The 14,040-nt window shown below is 35.9% G+C and overlaps 1 protein-coding gene and 1 long non-coding RNA gene across 2 annotated transcripts; both read left to right on the forward strand.

Moving 5' to 3' along the window:
* Nucleotides 1-274: 274 nt before the first annotated feature.
* Nucleotides 275-876, forward strand: LOC111783640. Its single transcript, XR_002813389.1, has 2 exons — nucleotides 275-462; nucleotides 581-876. It is a non-coding gene; the product is annotated as an uncharacterized LOC111783640 (long non-coding RNA).
* A 3,165-nt stretch (nucleotides 877-4,041) lies between these two features.
* Nucleotides 4,042-11,580, forward strand: LOC111782734 (beta-galactosidase 8-like). Its single transcript, XM_023663527.1, has 20 exons — nucleotides 4,042-4,193; nucleotides 4,443-4,619; nucleotides 4,710-4,805; nucleotides 5,072-5,184; nucleotides 5,323-5,389; nucleotides 5,489-5,581; nucleotides 5,826-5,969; nucleotides 6,104-6,192; nucleotides 6,299-6,404; nucleotides 6,523-6,610; nucleotides 6,859-6,977; nucleotides 7,983-8,144; nucleotides 8,331-8,533; nucleotides 8,639-8,748; nucleotides 8,854-8,963; nucleotides 9,111-9,224; nucleotides 9,408-9,509; nucleotides 10,484-10,692; nucleotides 10,769-11,102; nucleotides 11,189-11,580. Exons 2-20 carry the CDS (start codon nucleotides 4,452-4,454, stop codon nucleotides 11,294-11,296), a joined length of 2,535 nt encoding a protein of 844 aa, XP_023519295.1. The 5' UTR covers nucleotides 4,042-4,193; nucleotides 4,443-4,451; the 3' UTR covers nucleotides 11,297-11,580.
* Nucleotides 11,581-14,040: the final 2,460 nt, after the last annotated feature.

Raw genomic sequence — 14,040 nt, forward strand, 5'->3', positions numbered from 1 at the left:
GGATTCGTTCGATCCATAACACAAAATGGAATCATACTGTATAAAAAATAAGATAAATAACGAGCTTGGCTCCTCTCACAAAATTAGAGCACNGTGCACGCAGTAGAGAAAAAGCTAATTGTGTCATTGTCATTTCTCTGGTTGTGTTAGCAACTCACAAACTTGGTGATTGTTCGTGGATTTCTTGACTAGATTGCAAACAATAGCTCGGTGTGTTGCCACCTCCATATTGTTAGTTTCTGCTTTGCTATGGNGAGCACGCGGTAGAGAAAAAGCTAATTGTGTCATTGTCATTTCTCTGGTTGTGTTAGCGACTCACAAACTTGGTGATTGTTCGAGGATTTCTTGACTAGATTGCAAACGATAGCTCGTTGTGTTGCCACCTCCATATTGTTAGTTTCTGCTTTGCTATGGCAAAACGCTCTTCTCTAGTGTTCCTCCCTCGTAATCACACCATTGAAGGTATGTGTTCTCTTTCGTAGGTACGTCATTCCAGATGGTTGATTTTTCTTACTAGAGTGTTTTTTCCATACCACCTTCGTAACACCACCGAATACTCCATCGTCTTCTCTATTGCTAGTTTTTGCACATCACTGTCCTAATCGGGTCTCACCAATATAAATCCCCGTGAATGGAGAGGAGGAACGCCTACAAAGACGCAGGTTGTGCGAAGAGGAAGAAACGGTCTAGTTCATAGTTGGTTCAAGGATTCAATATCTTCGTACAATGTACATTGGTGCAAGTTTTAGTATTTTGAGTTAGGAGATAATTTCTTGTTTAGAACGAGATACTTGCTCTTCGTTAATAATAGATTAAGGTAAGCATTCTAATCCTTGATTATACTTTATGTTTATACAATAAAGTTTGTTTCTCAAAGACGTGACATTAATTGTAAGGCTTAAAACTAGATTCATCTCGTGAAAGACATAATATTTTTTACACGAAATTTGTAATAATTACCTATCAAGGGTAAGAGTTAATTGCACCAGTAGGGCATAGATTGGTTGTCTCATGTTTTGGTTCTAGTCATAGGCGGGTAGGTTAGGGTTTTGGTTTTACGAACTACAAGCTGGTTGGGCATATTTTGGGCCTAATCACGGTGGGATGAAAGTCCTATATTGGTTAATTTAGGGAATGATCAGGGGTTTATAATCAAAAAATACTATCTCCAATGGTTTGAGGTCTTTTCGGGAAGCCCAAAACAAAGTCATGAGAGCTTATGCTCAAAGTGGACAATATCATACCATTGTGGAGAGTCGTGTTCGTCTAACAATCACAAGGTGGTCGATCAGTGCTTGTCGGTTTGGATAGAGGCATATGCTAGTTGTTCCATCTCGAGCAAGCTAATAGGTCAATTGGTCCCTTTTGAAGGGTAAGGACGTGCAAGGGTCATGGCAAGGAAGGAATGCTAGCTACTATGAGAGATTGTTCTCATGCTCGATCACACTTCCCCTATCACATTATTAAGTATATTTACTCTGAACAGTCCTAAATCAGATATTTATTTTTTAATTTCAGGTTTATTCGTTTTAAAAATGACGTCAATATACATTTAATAACTAACTTAAGTGGAACGGTTACACGGAAAAATCTCACCAATAACTCAACCAAATTAAGAAGTTTGTTGGAAAATATAACTCATGAGATTAATTATATACTTCTGTATTTTTTAAAATAAATTAAATTAATAAAGGTGGGGGAATTGTGTGGTATCGAGTGCATGATATTTACAGAATACACCTCATGCTGATTGGACCACCGTCTGTCGGGCCCACCGTAGAATCTTTACCGACAAAAATAAAAGAAAAAAGAAAAAAGAAAATTACACATAATTTTTTATTTTGTACGGACACGACCGAAAATCAAGACCGGCACATGTGAACTGGTCTCTCAATTCCTATTCAGATAGGACATGAGAAATTACCAATACGAACATAGCTCAGTTAAAATTATTAGAAGTGTTCGTGAGTTAAATTAGATTAATTTGGTTCTTTTTTTTTTAGATCTAATCAAATTGTTCGAATCGTAAATTTTTTNACAGAAAATTACACATAATTTTTTATTTTGTACGGACACGACCGAAAATCAAGACCCGCACATGTGAACTGGTCTCTCAATTCCCATTCAGATACGACAGGATTTTTTTTTTTCCTTAAATAAAAAAAAAAAAAATTACCAATATGAACATAGCTCAATTGAAATTATTAGGAGTGTTCGTCAGTTGAATTGGATTAATTTGGTCCTTTTTTTAGATCTAATCAAATTGTTCGAATCGTAAATTTTTTTAACTTTAACCGCACTTGTTAAATAATAAACTCAATTTACATAAATTTTTATTTATTTGAACCAAACTCAATCAAAACCGTACGGATTGGATTGGATTGATCGAATTTTTCGAGTCACATGCGATTTTGTTTGCACCTAACAACCCTCTTCTGAGCCTCCTGTAATCTGTCCACTCTCAACTGTTTGTGAGAGTTTATTCTTATAAAAGTCGAGGGCAAACTCAGATAGAACACAACTATATAATTTTCATCACTTACGGACAGATCTCTTCCTTCAATAACTGAGTGTGAGATTTTGTTTGCACCTAACAATCCTTTTCTAGGTCTCCCATAATGTATCCACTCTCGATTGCTTGTGAGAGTTTTCTTTGACGAAGGTCAAGAGCAAAGCCAAATAGAGCACAACTACATAANCGACTGTTTGTGAGAGTTTACTCTTATGAAAGTCGAGGGCAAACTCAGATAAAACACAACTACGTAATTTTCATCACTTATGTACAAATCTCTTCCTTCGATAACGAGTGTGAGATTTTGTTTGCACCTAACAATCCTTTTCTGGGTCTCCCATGATGTATCCACTCTCGATTGCTTGTGAGAGTTTTATTTTACGAAGGTCAAGAGCAAAGCCAAATAGAGCACAACTACATAATTTTCATCACGTATATACAAATCTCTTCCTTCTATAACGAATACGGGATTTTTTTTTTCATCTAACAATTCTCTTTTGGACCTCCCGTGATCTGTCCACTTTTGACTGCTTGAAGAGTTCCGTGTTATGAAGATCCAGAGCAAAGTCAGATAGAGCACACACTATAGATTGTGCTATGTTTACTCGACCCGATGATTCTACTCGCTTTTTCTTTTATTTTCCTTTTCTTTTTCTTCCTTCTAGAAAAGCATGTTCTTTACAATTGTCCTCTTTTTTTTTTTTTTTTTTTTTTTTTTTTTTTTTTTTTTTTTTTTTTTTTTTTTTTNGGTAGTTCAAATTTCTTTATTTCTTTTTCATTTATTATTGAATATTACTTTATTGCAAAAATTTAGGATTTTAGTTTTTTTTTTTAATTATTAAATAAAAATTTTAAAATATTTCATTGATATGTCTATTTTTTTTAGGATAAATCGATTTAATATCATTAAAATATCACTATCGAATTAATGTCAATGAAAACAACATTAAAAATATCAATAAATATTTGGAAATTGAAAATTAAAAAATATATATTTAAATTAATAAATAAACATTCTACCTAATAAATATTTGGTTGTAAGTCGATTTTTTAGGATAAGTCGATTTATCTTTTTTGTCGATATTAATTCAATAAAAATGTAAAAATACAGACGTCAATGAAAATATAGTACTCGAAAAAAATGTAACGATTCATACCTAAAATTCAGAATCCGGATTCGATACCTAATGACCCGACATGTCCATGCATCTTCTATGTTAGGAGGTCAACCATTAGGATAAGGATTCGGAATTCATATTTAGAACCTCACGACTCCAACGTTCACCTGCGACACGGTGACGTTAGAGGAAATCATATTTTATTTATAAAATTTAAAAAAAAAAAAAACTAAAAACATACATAGGTTGAGAAATCTCTCCCCTATAAATAAGCATGCAAAGTTATAGTTTCATCCATTCTTACGCAACAGCCACGTGGCAGAAATCGAGCAGTAAGCGGACCACCAAATTCCATAGAGTCGCTCGCACTGGATTCTCCCTCTGAGCAGTACTGTTCGTTTCTTCTATGACAGTAAGTAATCCAGGCGGCAACGTTCAGTTAGAGATTATTACAAAATACTGAGTGAGACCAAAATCCAGTTACAGTAGAGAGAGAAACGAGAACAAGAGCGAGAACGAGAAGAGGTGATTTGCATCGGCTACGAACTTCAAAGCATCAACTGGTAGCGTGTTTCCTTTCTCTCTAGATTAGTTTGCTTCACGCTAATGCTAATCTCTGTTTTTTTCTATGGTTTCTGTTCTTCCTTATACTAATCGGCGAAGCAATATTTTCTATTGATGAAACTGTTTAGTGTGTGTGTTTGTTAATGGAAGTGGAAGCTAGTTCAGAAATGGAAATTTATGTTTGTTGGTGATGTATATGTACTTCTGGATTTTGTTCTCTTTGTGAAATTCTTCTTGTTTTGGATTAGATTTTAGCAATGAGGGGAGTTCGATTTGCGGTTGTGGTTGTTTTGGTAGTTTTTGGTGTTTTAGACTCGTTTTCGCTTGCTGCGAATGTGACGTACGATCATCGGGCGTTGGTGATTGATGGCGAACGGAGAGTGTTGGTTTCTGGATCCATTCACTATCCTCGCAGCACTCCTGAGGTTTGTCTCCTTTATTTTTGACACTTTGAAGTTGTTCTTGCTCTGAGGATTTTTATATCTGAATCCGGTCGTGGTTTCTGGAATTTGCAGATGTGGCCGGGCCTTATTCAGAAATCTAAGGATGGAGGTTTGGATGTAATTGAAACTTATGTTTTCTGGAATCTACATGAACCGGTTCGAAACCAGGTACTTTTTTTTGCGATTTATCGATCCAAGAGCTACGTCTTGGTTCCTAGGAATTCGTTTCGTTGGATTAGATGATAATCGAGAGATCTGTTTACTTTTGAGTTGTGTTTTTAGTCTCTTGAAAAAGCTCAATGCGATGGATGGAACCTACCTTTTGTTATCATCTTTTCCGTCTTCTTACACTTTCTCGCCTGCCAAACAGTGGACAGTTATTGTTCATTTTTATATGATTAATATATAAAATGTTGCGCTTTCTTAATCAACAGTATGACTTCGAGGGAAGAAACGATTTAGTTAAATTCATAAAGCTGGTAGGAGCTGCTGGTCTATATGTACATGTACGAATTGGTCCTTATGTGTGCGCGGAATGGAATTACGGGTGCGTTTATTCTCAAATCGTTAGCTTCTTTCCATTTCCGTTCTCTCTGGGTTTTCTTTTACCCTTCTCCTTTCGTGCAACGCCAATAACATCTTTCTATTTCACTTACTTCCTCAAAACTGTTTGATGTAAAAACAGAGGATTTCCAGTTTGGTTGCATTTCATACCTGGCATTGAGTTCCGAACAGATAATGAACCATTCAAGGTTAGTTATTACTTTCGCATTTCGGTACTCTGCTTTTTGCTGCGCCAGTGATTTTGTTTATCCACATACTAAGAAATCAGTACCTATGGTTTTGGATAGGCTGAAATGAAGCGATTTACGGCCAAGATTGTTGATGTATTGAAGCAGGAGAAACTATATGCATCCCAGGGCGGACCAGTTATTTTATCTCAGGTGGATTTCATGTATTTTGTTCAATTTCTCCCTTCCCCCCTTTCCATTTGAACAGAAATGGAAGTACATATAATATATACATATTTCCAAAAACAATTTCTGGTTTTTACTCACACATGTTCTGTGACGGTGTCTTCAGCATATTTGAATAATAATGACAAACCATTATTACTTGAACCACTGTTTATCTGGAGTGAAAGTATGTTGAAGGTTAATAAAATGGCTGCTTTTCTTCTATAAACAGATTGAAAATGAATATGGAAACATTCAGTCTCATTATGGGTCTGCTGCTAAATCCTATGTCCAATGGGCCGCAACCATGGCTACGTCTTTGAACACGGGAGTTCCTTGGGTTATGTGCAACCAACCTGATGCCCCCGATCCTATTGTGAGAAATCTTTCCTTGTCTTGACCATAAATTGAACACCGTCTAGCTATAAATTACAACTACGTCAATTTTTAATTGAATATAAACTAACCTTATTTTTTATAATTTTCCCGTGCTTGTCATTTGACTTGCAGATTAACACATGCAATGGATTTTACTGTGATCAATTCACTCCAAATTCTAAGAATAAGCCCAAAATGTGGACTGAGAACTGGAGTGGATGGTAGACTGTCCATTTACTGATTCCAGCAATTTTTCATTGCATTAATGTGACTTTTTAGTTACTCCCGAGTCAATTTACCTTCACAATTTAGATTGTTTTATCCTAGGTTTCTTTCATTTGGTGGAGCCTCGCCATACAGACCCGTGGAAGATCTTGCATTTGCTGTGGCACGCTTTTACCAAAATGGTGGAACTTTCCAGAATTACTACATGGTACTCACTTGTGAAGTTCTCATTGTGGTTGACAGAATAATTCAATTATTTAGGCTTCCTCGAAAAGAATGAGCCCGTGATTCATGGTCTCAGTTTTGCTTTATTTTCTCTTATACAGTACCATGGTGGGACAAACTTTGGCAGGACTACTGGTGGACCGTTTATTGCTACTAGTTATGATTATGATGCCCCTATAGATGAGTACGGTATGGTTTCTGTCTATTAAAAATTCACTAGTCTTTCGGGCTTCTTATTCCTTAATTGATTGGTTATAATGATCCGAATATCTTCTCAGCACTTGCAATTATAATTTGAAATTTTGTGTAAAGAATGAAGATGGTTGTTGAACTTATAGTCAGGCTGTGAATTTCAATCATGATATGAATATACATACGATCATCCAAATTCATTACAACCTACGTCTCTTTTATACGATCGTTCTTCTATTGCACAGGATTGGTAAGGCAACCTAAGTGGGGTCACTTGAGGGAAGTCCATAAAGCTATAAAGATGTGCGAAAATGCATTAGTGAGCACAGAACCCGCAGTTAGTTCTCTTGGTCAAAACTTGGAGGTTGGTTATTCCCATTACCGTTTATTCCTGTTAAGAGTGGACAGATTCTGTTTTTTCTCTAATTCCATGTAGAATTCATTATAAGTACGAAAGAGAACTATATCAGTGCGCCTAAGCATAGTAATGTGAAGACGCTATTACAATTGCCTGAGACCATAGCTTAACTTAGCATAACTATATCCCTTTGATCGAATGGACGTAAAGCAGTGCCTATTTGTTCTCGATCATCCCCTACTCTTACGGCAAGCATTATGGGCTCTCTGGTACACTCCCTGAAATACAGTAATTAGTTGTCATTTAACCATCCTAGGAGATTTGACTTAAAGTAATGGTAGTATTTTTTTAATGTTATGTTCGTTCAATTTCTCTATTAATGGTCTGGATTTGAACTCATTAGACGTATATTCTAGCTAATTTGGCCCAAAATCATCTATAAAACCACTTTAAAGTTTTTTGTCCCTTTTCTGGGATATAATTGTAATTGCAGCCACGTTCATAACAAAACTTTCAAGTTTTGAAAAGAGGAATAAAAGTTGTAACAAAACTTATAACTATCTATAGGATCAAGAAAAAACTTCAGAAGTTGTTTGGCTAGTCATATCACACCAGTGGTGGGATTGTGCAGTAAAAATGTCTTCTCTTTTCATCTTAGAATTATCAAAAGCTTATCCAATAGATTAATTGGTGATGAAATGCACAAGTTTAGTTTGGATTCCTTTTAGTAGGGAAAAGAATTATAATTTGACGTCATATACGAAAGAGCTATTATTTCTGGCTTTAGTTTAACATGCAACCTCGCGAAAATATTCACCAAAATGTATGATAAAGAAAGTCAGAAAACCTACTCGTAGAAATTGCCAAGATAGGAAAAGTTGTCCCAATCACAATTGTAAAATGGTGCTCTAACCTTCAATGATCAAATTCCTTCGTGTACTTTGCTTTCAATAAATTAAGATGCTAAAAGACGGGTTATAAGATGTTATTGTCTGTACTTTTTAATTTCAGGCGACAGTTTATAAGTCCGGTTCTCTATGTTCTGCTTTCCTGGCTAACGTGAATACCCAATCTGATGCGACCGTGACTTTCAATGGTAACTCATATCATTTGCCAGCATGGTCCGTTAGCATCTTGCCAGACTGCAAGAATGTGGTGCTCAATACTGCAAAGGTACTGTTTTCTTCCCAGAAAATGTATTTATAGTCCGGTTGAAACTAAAATTCTATCTATCTTTGTGACCTATGTTTTGGTGCTCTGGCCAAGTGATAAAAATTTCTTTTCAAATCTATTTCTCTTTTATTTTCTTTTACTTAGCCGAATAGTTGCATAAATGAAGTGTACCTCATTTTGTGACAGATTAATTCGGTAACAATGAGGTCATCTTTTTCAAACCAACCTTTGAAAGTTGATGTTAGTGCTTCTGAAGCATTCGACTCCGGTTGGAGTTGGATAGAGGAACCAGTAGGTATCTCAAAGAATAATTCTTTTGCGAAACTTGGACTTTCAGAGCAAATAAATACTACAGCAGATAAAAGCGATTACTTGTGGTACTCCTTAAGGTATATATTATATTGATTATCAAATCTTCAGTTTCTTTATTTTAATGGACTGCTAACCAATTTCTTAAAATAATTTTGTCAACTTTTGCTACTGCTATTTGGCAGCACTGATATAAAAGGTGACGAACCTTTCCTTGAAAATGGATCTGAAACAGTCCTCCATGTGGATTCCCTTGGCCATGCTCTACATGTTTTCATTAATGGAAAACTGGCAGGTGATTGGAATTAATTATTTGTATCGATGCATTTCAATGGCTTTATAATCGTTCCTGCATTGTTCCAATGGCTGCTTTATGGGTGCTGTTTGAATCGCTTAATAGGAAGTGGAAGAGGTAGTGGTGATAATTCTAAGGTTTCTTTGGAGATCCCCATTACAATGGTACCTGGGAGAAATACAATTGACCTCCTGAGTTTGACAGTAGGACTTCAGGTTCTGCTCCACTTTATAAAATTTGTTTGCTTGCATCTTAAAAACTTAGAGCAATGCGAATTCTTTTGTTGGACGGAAAACTATAACATTTTTAGTGTCTGATACAAAATATTTTCAACTGACCAAATCTAAAATGCAATCTATCAGAATTATGGAGCATTTTTTGAGAAGAGAGGTGCAGGGGTCACAGGTCCGGTAAAACTGGAAAGCCAAAAAAATAGCATCACTGTTGATCTCTCTTCGGGACAGTGGACGTATCAGGTTGCTTTCTTCAAACATCCTGAAGTTGAATTGTCTTTATATTATCTAATCCAAAAAGAGGGGAAAAAGAAAAGAAAAGAATTAAGTCATTGTACGATGGTTTAGTTTTTTTTTTTTTTGTTTAGTTTCTTTCATACGCTTGGATGTTATAATTTCACCTTTCTTTTGTTTTTGTCATGGCAGATTGGACTTAAAGGTGAAGATTTAGGTCTGTCGAGTGGCAGTTCTTCACAATGGCTTTCACAACCTAGCTTGCCTAAGAATAAACCTTTGACTTGGTACAAGGTACGGTTATTTCATGTATGAAGCAATAAGAATATGAAAATTGTGAGAGTTGGTTCCTATTACAGAATGTATGAAGCAATAATTTTTTGGAAAATGAGGAGAAAAGCATTCATTAGAATTTGCTTTAGCTTGGAAGAGTATCTTTAAACAAAACTTAGGTGTGATGCTTATGACTTCTGAAATATTAAACCTGACAAGGCTCGAAGATACTTCTTATACAAGTTTAATATGGTCTTGATGTTGTTCTGCTAAGACATTTGCATCCATTTTAACATTTTATCATCTTATCAAGTATGCATTAGAATTTGCTATAGCTTGGAAGAGTCGAAGCCCACCGCTAGCAGATATTGTCCTCTTTGGGCTTTCCCTTTCGAGCTTCCCCTCAAGGTTTTAAAACGCCTCTCCTAGGTCCTCTCCCTTATAAAAAATGTTTTATTCCCCTCTCCAACCGATGTGGAATCTCACAATCCACCCCCCTTCGAGACCCAGCGTCCATGCTGGCACTCGTTCCCTTCTCCAATCAATGTGGGACCCCCAATCCACCCCCCTCGGTGCCCAACATCCTTGTTGGCACCACCGCCTTGTGTCCAACCCCCTTTAGGGCTCAGCCTCCTCGCTGGCACATCACTCGGTGTCTGGCTCTGACACCATTTGTAACAGCTCAAGCCCACCACTAGCAGATATTGTCCTCTTTCGGCTTTCTCTTCTGAACTTCCCCTCAAGGTTTTAAACACGTCAGCTAAGGAGAAGTTTCCATACCCTTATAAAGAATGATTCGTTTCCTTCTCCAACCGATGTGGGATCTCACAAAGAGTGTCTTGATTTCTTGCGTTTGCCCATTATTTCTAATCTTTGAACTACTTACAGGGAATCCATCTTACAATTACTTCCAAGAGGGGAGAAAAAAACAAAGTACTTTTAGATTGAGCTATTGGCTTTCTTGACACTGACAAGTGCAGTATCTGTTGATTCAGACCACATTTGATGCCCCTGCTGGTAGCGACCCAGTTGCTCTAGACTTCACAGGGTTTGGAAAAGGTGAGGCATGGATAAACGGACAAAGCATTGGCCGTTATTGGCCATCTTATACTGCCTCCGGTCAATGTACTGCATCTTGCAATTACAAAGGAGCCTATAGCGCAAACAAATGCCTTAAAAACTGTGGCAAACCATCACAAACATTGTAAGTTGTCACAACTTGAGGCTAAGGCTTCCGAATTATTTCCAAAGTCCTTATATCTCATCTTCCTGACTCTCAGATACCATGTGCCGCGATCATGGTTGAAGCCAACCGGCAACACCTTAGTACTTTTCGAGGAAATTGGCAGCGACCCGACTCGATTGTCGTTTGCATCGAAACAGATCGAATCTTTGTGTTCTCATGTATCTGAGTCTCACCCACCACCTATAGATATGTGGAGCTCTGACTCAAACATACAGAAAACAGGACCTGTACTCTCTCTAGAGTGCCCATCACCCAATCAGGTCATTTCTTCCATAAAATTTGCAAGTTTTGGCACTCCTCATGGAACTTGTGGGAGCTTTAGCCACGGCCAATGCAGCAGCCAAAATGCACTCTCCATTGTACAAAAGGTCTTATATTTATTTCCTGATATAATGATTTTTCTGTGCATATGTAGAATTGGATTTTACTGATTGATGCTTACTTATCAACACAGGCTTGCATTGGATCAAAAAGTTGTAGCGTTCAAGTTTCGATTGAAGCGTTGGGCGATCCTTGTAGAGGAAAAACAAAGAGCTTAGCTGTGGAAGCCTCTTGTCACTAACGAGGTACCAACTATACCTAATACTGCTCTTCATTGGGTAAATTTGAAACGTTATGTCTAATTCCTTCTATAAGTAGAGGAATAGAGACAACTAAAAGAAAAAAAAAAAAATAGTAAAAGGAGTAAGAAAGAACAGGAAAAATGATCACAATTTGGTGCATTATTTCTTGCAGAAGGTAAATAAATGCCATCAAACTTGATCAATCTGTATTAACAATAAAGGTGACTTATGGGGAGACACTGAAATCTCTTAAATTCTAATGGAGATTTATATGCTTCTGAAATTTTGGCCTTCTGCTTTCTATCTGTAATTATTATTATTATTATTATTATTATTAGGTTAAGTTATAAGTATTAGGATAATTAGGTGAACTTGTCTGTTTTTGTGTTTAATAAATTTTTGACAAATTTAAAATTGGTAAAAGTATTGCTCTAAATTTTGTCTATGAAATCTGGAATGTTTTTGCACTTCAAAAGTTAGACTGATATAAAACTGCAACTTAGAATTTAACCGGAGAAAAAAATTCTAGATCTCCAAGTTCTTACGGTAATAAAAATATTAAATTATAAATTTAATTCTTAAACTTCGAAGTTTGTGTTCAAAACCTTAAAAAATGTCGAACCTTAGAAAATGTGTTCAGTTCTTTATTTGGTCAAAGTTTTCAAAATGACACACATATTAAATCGTATATAAAAATCATTCCCAATCATGCAAATCAAAGAACAGACTCTTCAAAAATAAGAGTTCATAGCTCACTCAAGATTCATATCGAGTTGCTTATAGATCACGTGGTAAAATATTAATATTTTCAATTAACGAATTTATACGAAGATATTAAGTATTATGACACCCCACTTACAAATTTTAAAGTTGGTCGTATCAAAGTATTATCAAGATAAGATGCGCATCTCAATATGTAACGGTTTTTGTTTGTTTCTTATTCTAACTTGCTACCTCTCTAAATCCACAATGCTTCGTTTAGGTTGCTTTGAATTGTTTCCATTCTACTAAATTATGGACACTATCTTCATTGGTTTGAGGTAGTTTGGAAAAGTCAAAAGCTAAGTCAGAGCTTATGTTCAAAGTGAACAAGATCATACTAATCTTACTTTTGTCTTAATTAGCCATGTTAATGAAATCTTCAAGTGTCTAGAACAAAGAAGTTGTGAGCTTAGAAGGTATAGTCGTAGAGAAGATTTGTGATAGATCTCAATTAGACATATAAATGGTTGTTTAAGAGGAGGCTCAATAGTGCATTTTGTTCGAGGTCTCCAGAGAAGGAGTTGTCAAGGGAGGTTCAATGATATGTTTTATTCGATGGGAGGATTGCTGGGAATTGTTGGAGCTGTGCATTGGCTAATTAAAGAGAAGATCATGGGTATATAAGTAAGAAAAACAATCTCTATTAATATGATGATTGGAGAAAGGTGCTCGAGATTTAAAGATGAAGTCTCGGAGATCTTCAAGGTATACGGAGAACAATATGTGGTGGGCTACCCACAATCGGATTAGATTTTTTTTTTTAGGTTGAGTTGAATTTTTGGAAAATCGAAAATTGGTTGAGTTCTCGAGTTAGAACTTCTTTGGTCGAGTTGACTCAACCAACTCGAAAATAGAGTTCACAATTCAGCTCAACTCAACCCAACTCAACTCTACCCTATTATTAAGATTTGTATGAAGATTAAAAATATTTAACATTTTTAACGGTGTAACTTATGAAACTCTGATATTTGAGTTTTATGAAATTTTAGTTATTAAAGTAACATGGTAAATTTTTTAAATAATTAAAAAAATTGGATAATCTCACGTCCCAACCCAATTGAAAAATAGAGGGTTCCCCCCTCACACAAGCACCACTTTGTTCGAGGTGGACTGAGAAAATGACTTTCGTTTTCCCCCTTTGTCTGCCCATCAGCCTTTCTTAACGAGCCCCCGAGCCTTCTCTATGCCACCTTCCTCATAGAAGTCACCTAATTAACTCCTAAGGCCGAATTCTATCTAAAACAAGTTTTCACGAGTTTCAAACTTAAAACGTACTTTGATGATTTGTTTTGCATGTGTACTTGTTCAAGTTGATATACAATATTTTGATAATCTATTTTTAAAATTTGGATTTATACACCATAACACAAACGGATATTAAAATTGGTAAAACACACGACGGCCGTTACTAAATACTTTGTAGAAACTATAAAACGTTTGACAATTTTTCATGACATCTAATATTGGTTAGAGGGGGAAACGAAGCATTCCTTGTATGCGTGTGGAAACTCTTTCCTATAAACGTGTTTTAAAACTGTGAAGCTCACAACGATGCATTATGGGCCAAAACAGACAATAGAGAGTTTATGGGCTATGGGCCAAAACAGACAATATAGAGTTTATGGGCTATTACAAATGGTATTAGAGTCAGACACCAAACAGTGTGCTAGAGGTCGTTGGGTCCCTAAGCGGGTGGATTGTGAGATACCATATCAGTTACAGGGGAATGAAGCATTCCTTGTAAATGTGTGAAAACATCTCTCTAGCATATACGTTTTTAAAACTGTAAGGCTCAAAGTAGACAATATCTATTAGCGGTGAATTTAAACTAGTACAACTTTTATTGTGTAAGCTCAAAATGTGCTGCAACAATGAAGATCCTAAAAAATCGTAAAAAATAATATATATATATATATATATATATATATATATATATATATATATATATTTTCCTCCATTATTACCTTTTCTCTAAGTGTAT

This window comes from Cucurbita pepo, chromosome LG20 (genome assembly GCF_002806865.2).
Source record: "Cucurbita pepo subsp. pepo cultivar mu-cu-16 chromosome LG20, ASM280686v2, whole genome shotgun sequence".
Classification (NCBI taxonomy): Eukaryota; Viridiplantae; Streptophyta; class Magnoliopsida; order Cucurbitales; family Cucurbitaceae; genus Cucurbita; species Cucurbita pepo.

What these genes read in the sequence shown, in the direction of transcription:
- LOC111782734 (XM_023663527.1), top strand. Translation starts at nt 4,452, where the DNA reads ATGAGGGGAGTTCGATTTGCGGTTGTGGTTGTTTTGGTAGTTTTTGGT. An exon ending in CTCTTGGTCAAAACTTGGAG is followed by an intron (nt 6,978 to 7,982) that starts GTTGGTTATTCC and finishes TTTTAATTTCAG; the next exon opens with GCGACAGTTTATAAGTCCGG. An exon ending in GGCAAACCATCACAAACATT is followed by an intron (nt 10,693 to 10,768) that starts GTAAGTTGTCAC and finishes CCTGACTCTCAG; the next exon opens with ATACCATGTGCCGCGATCAT.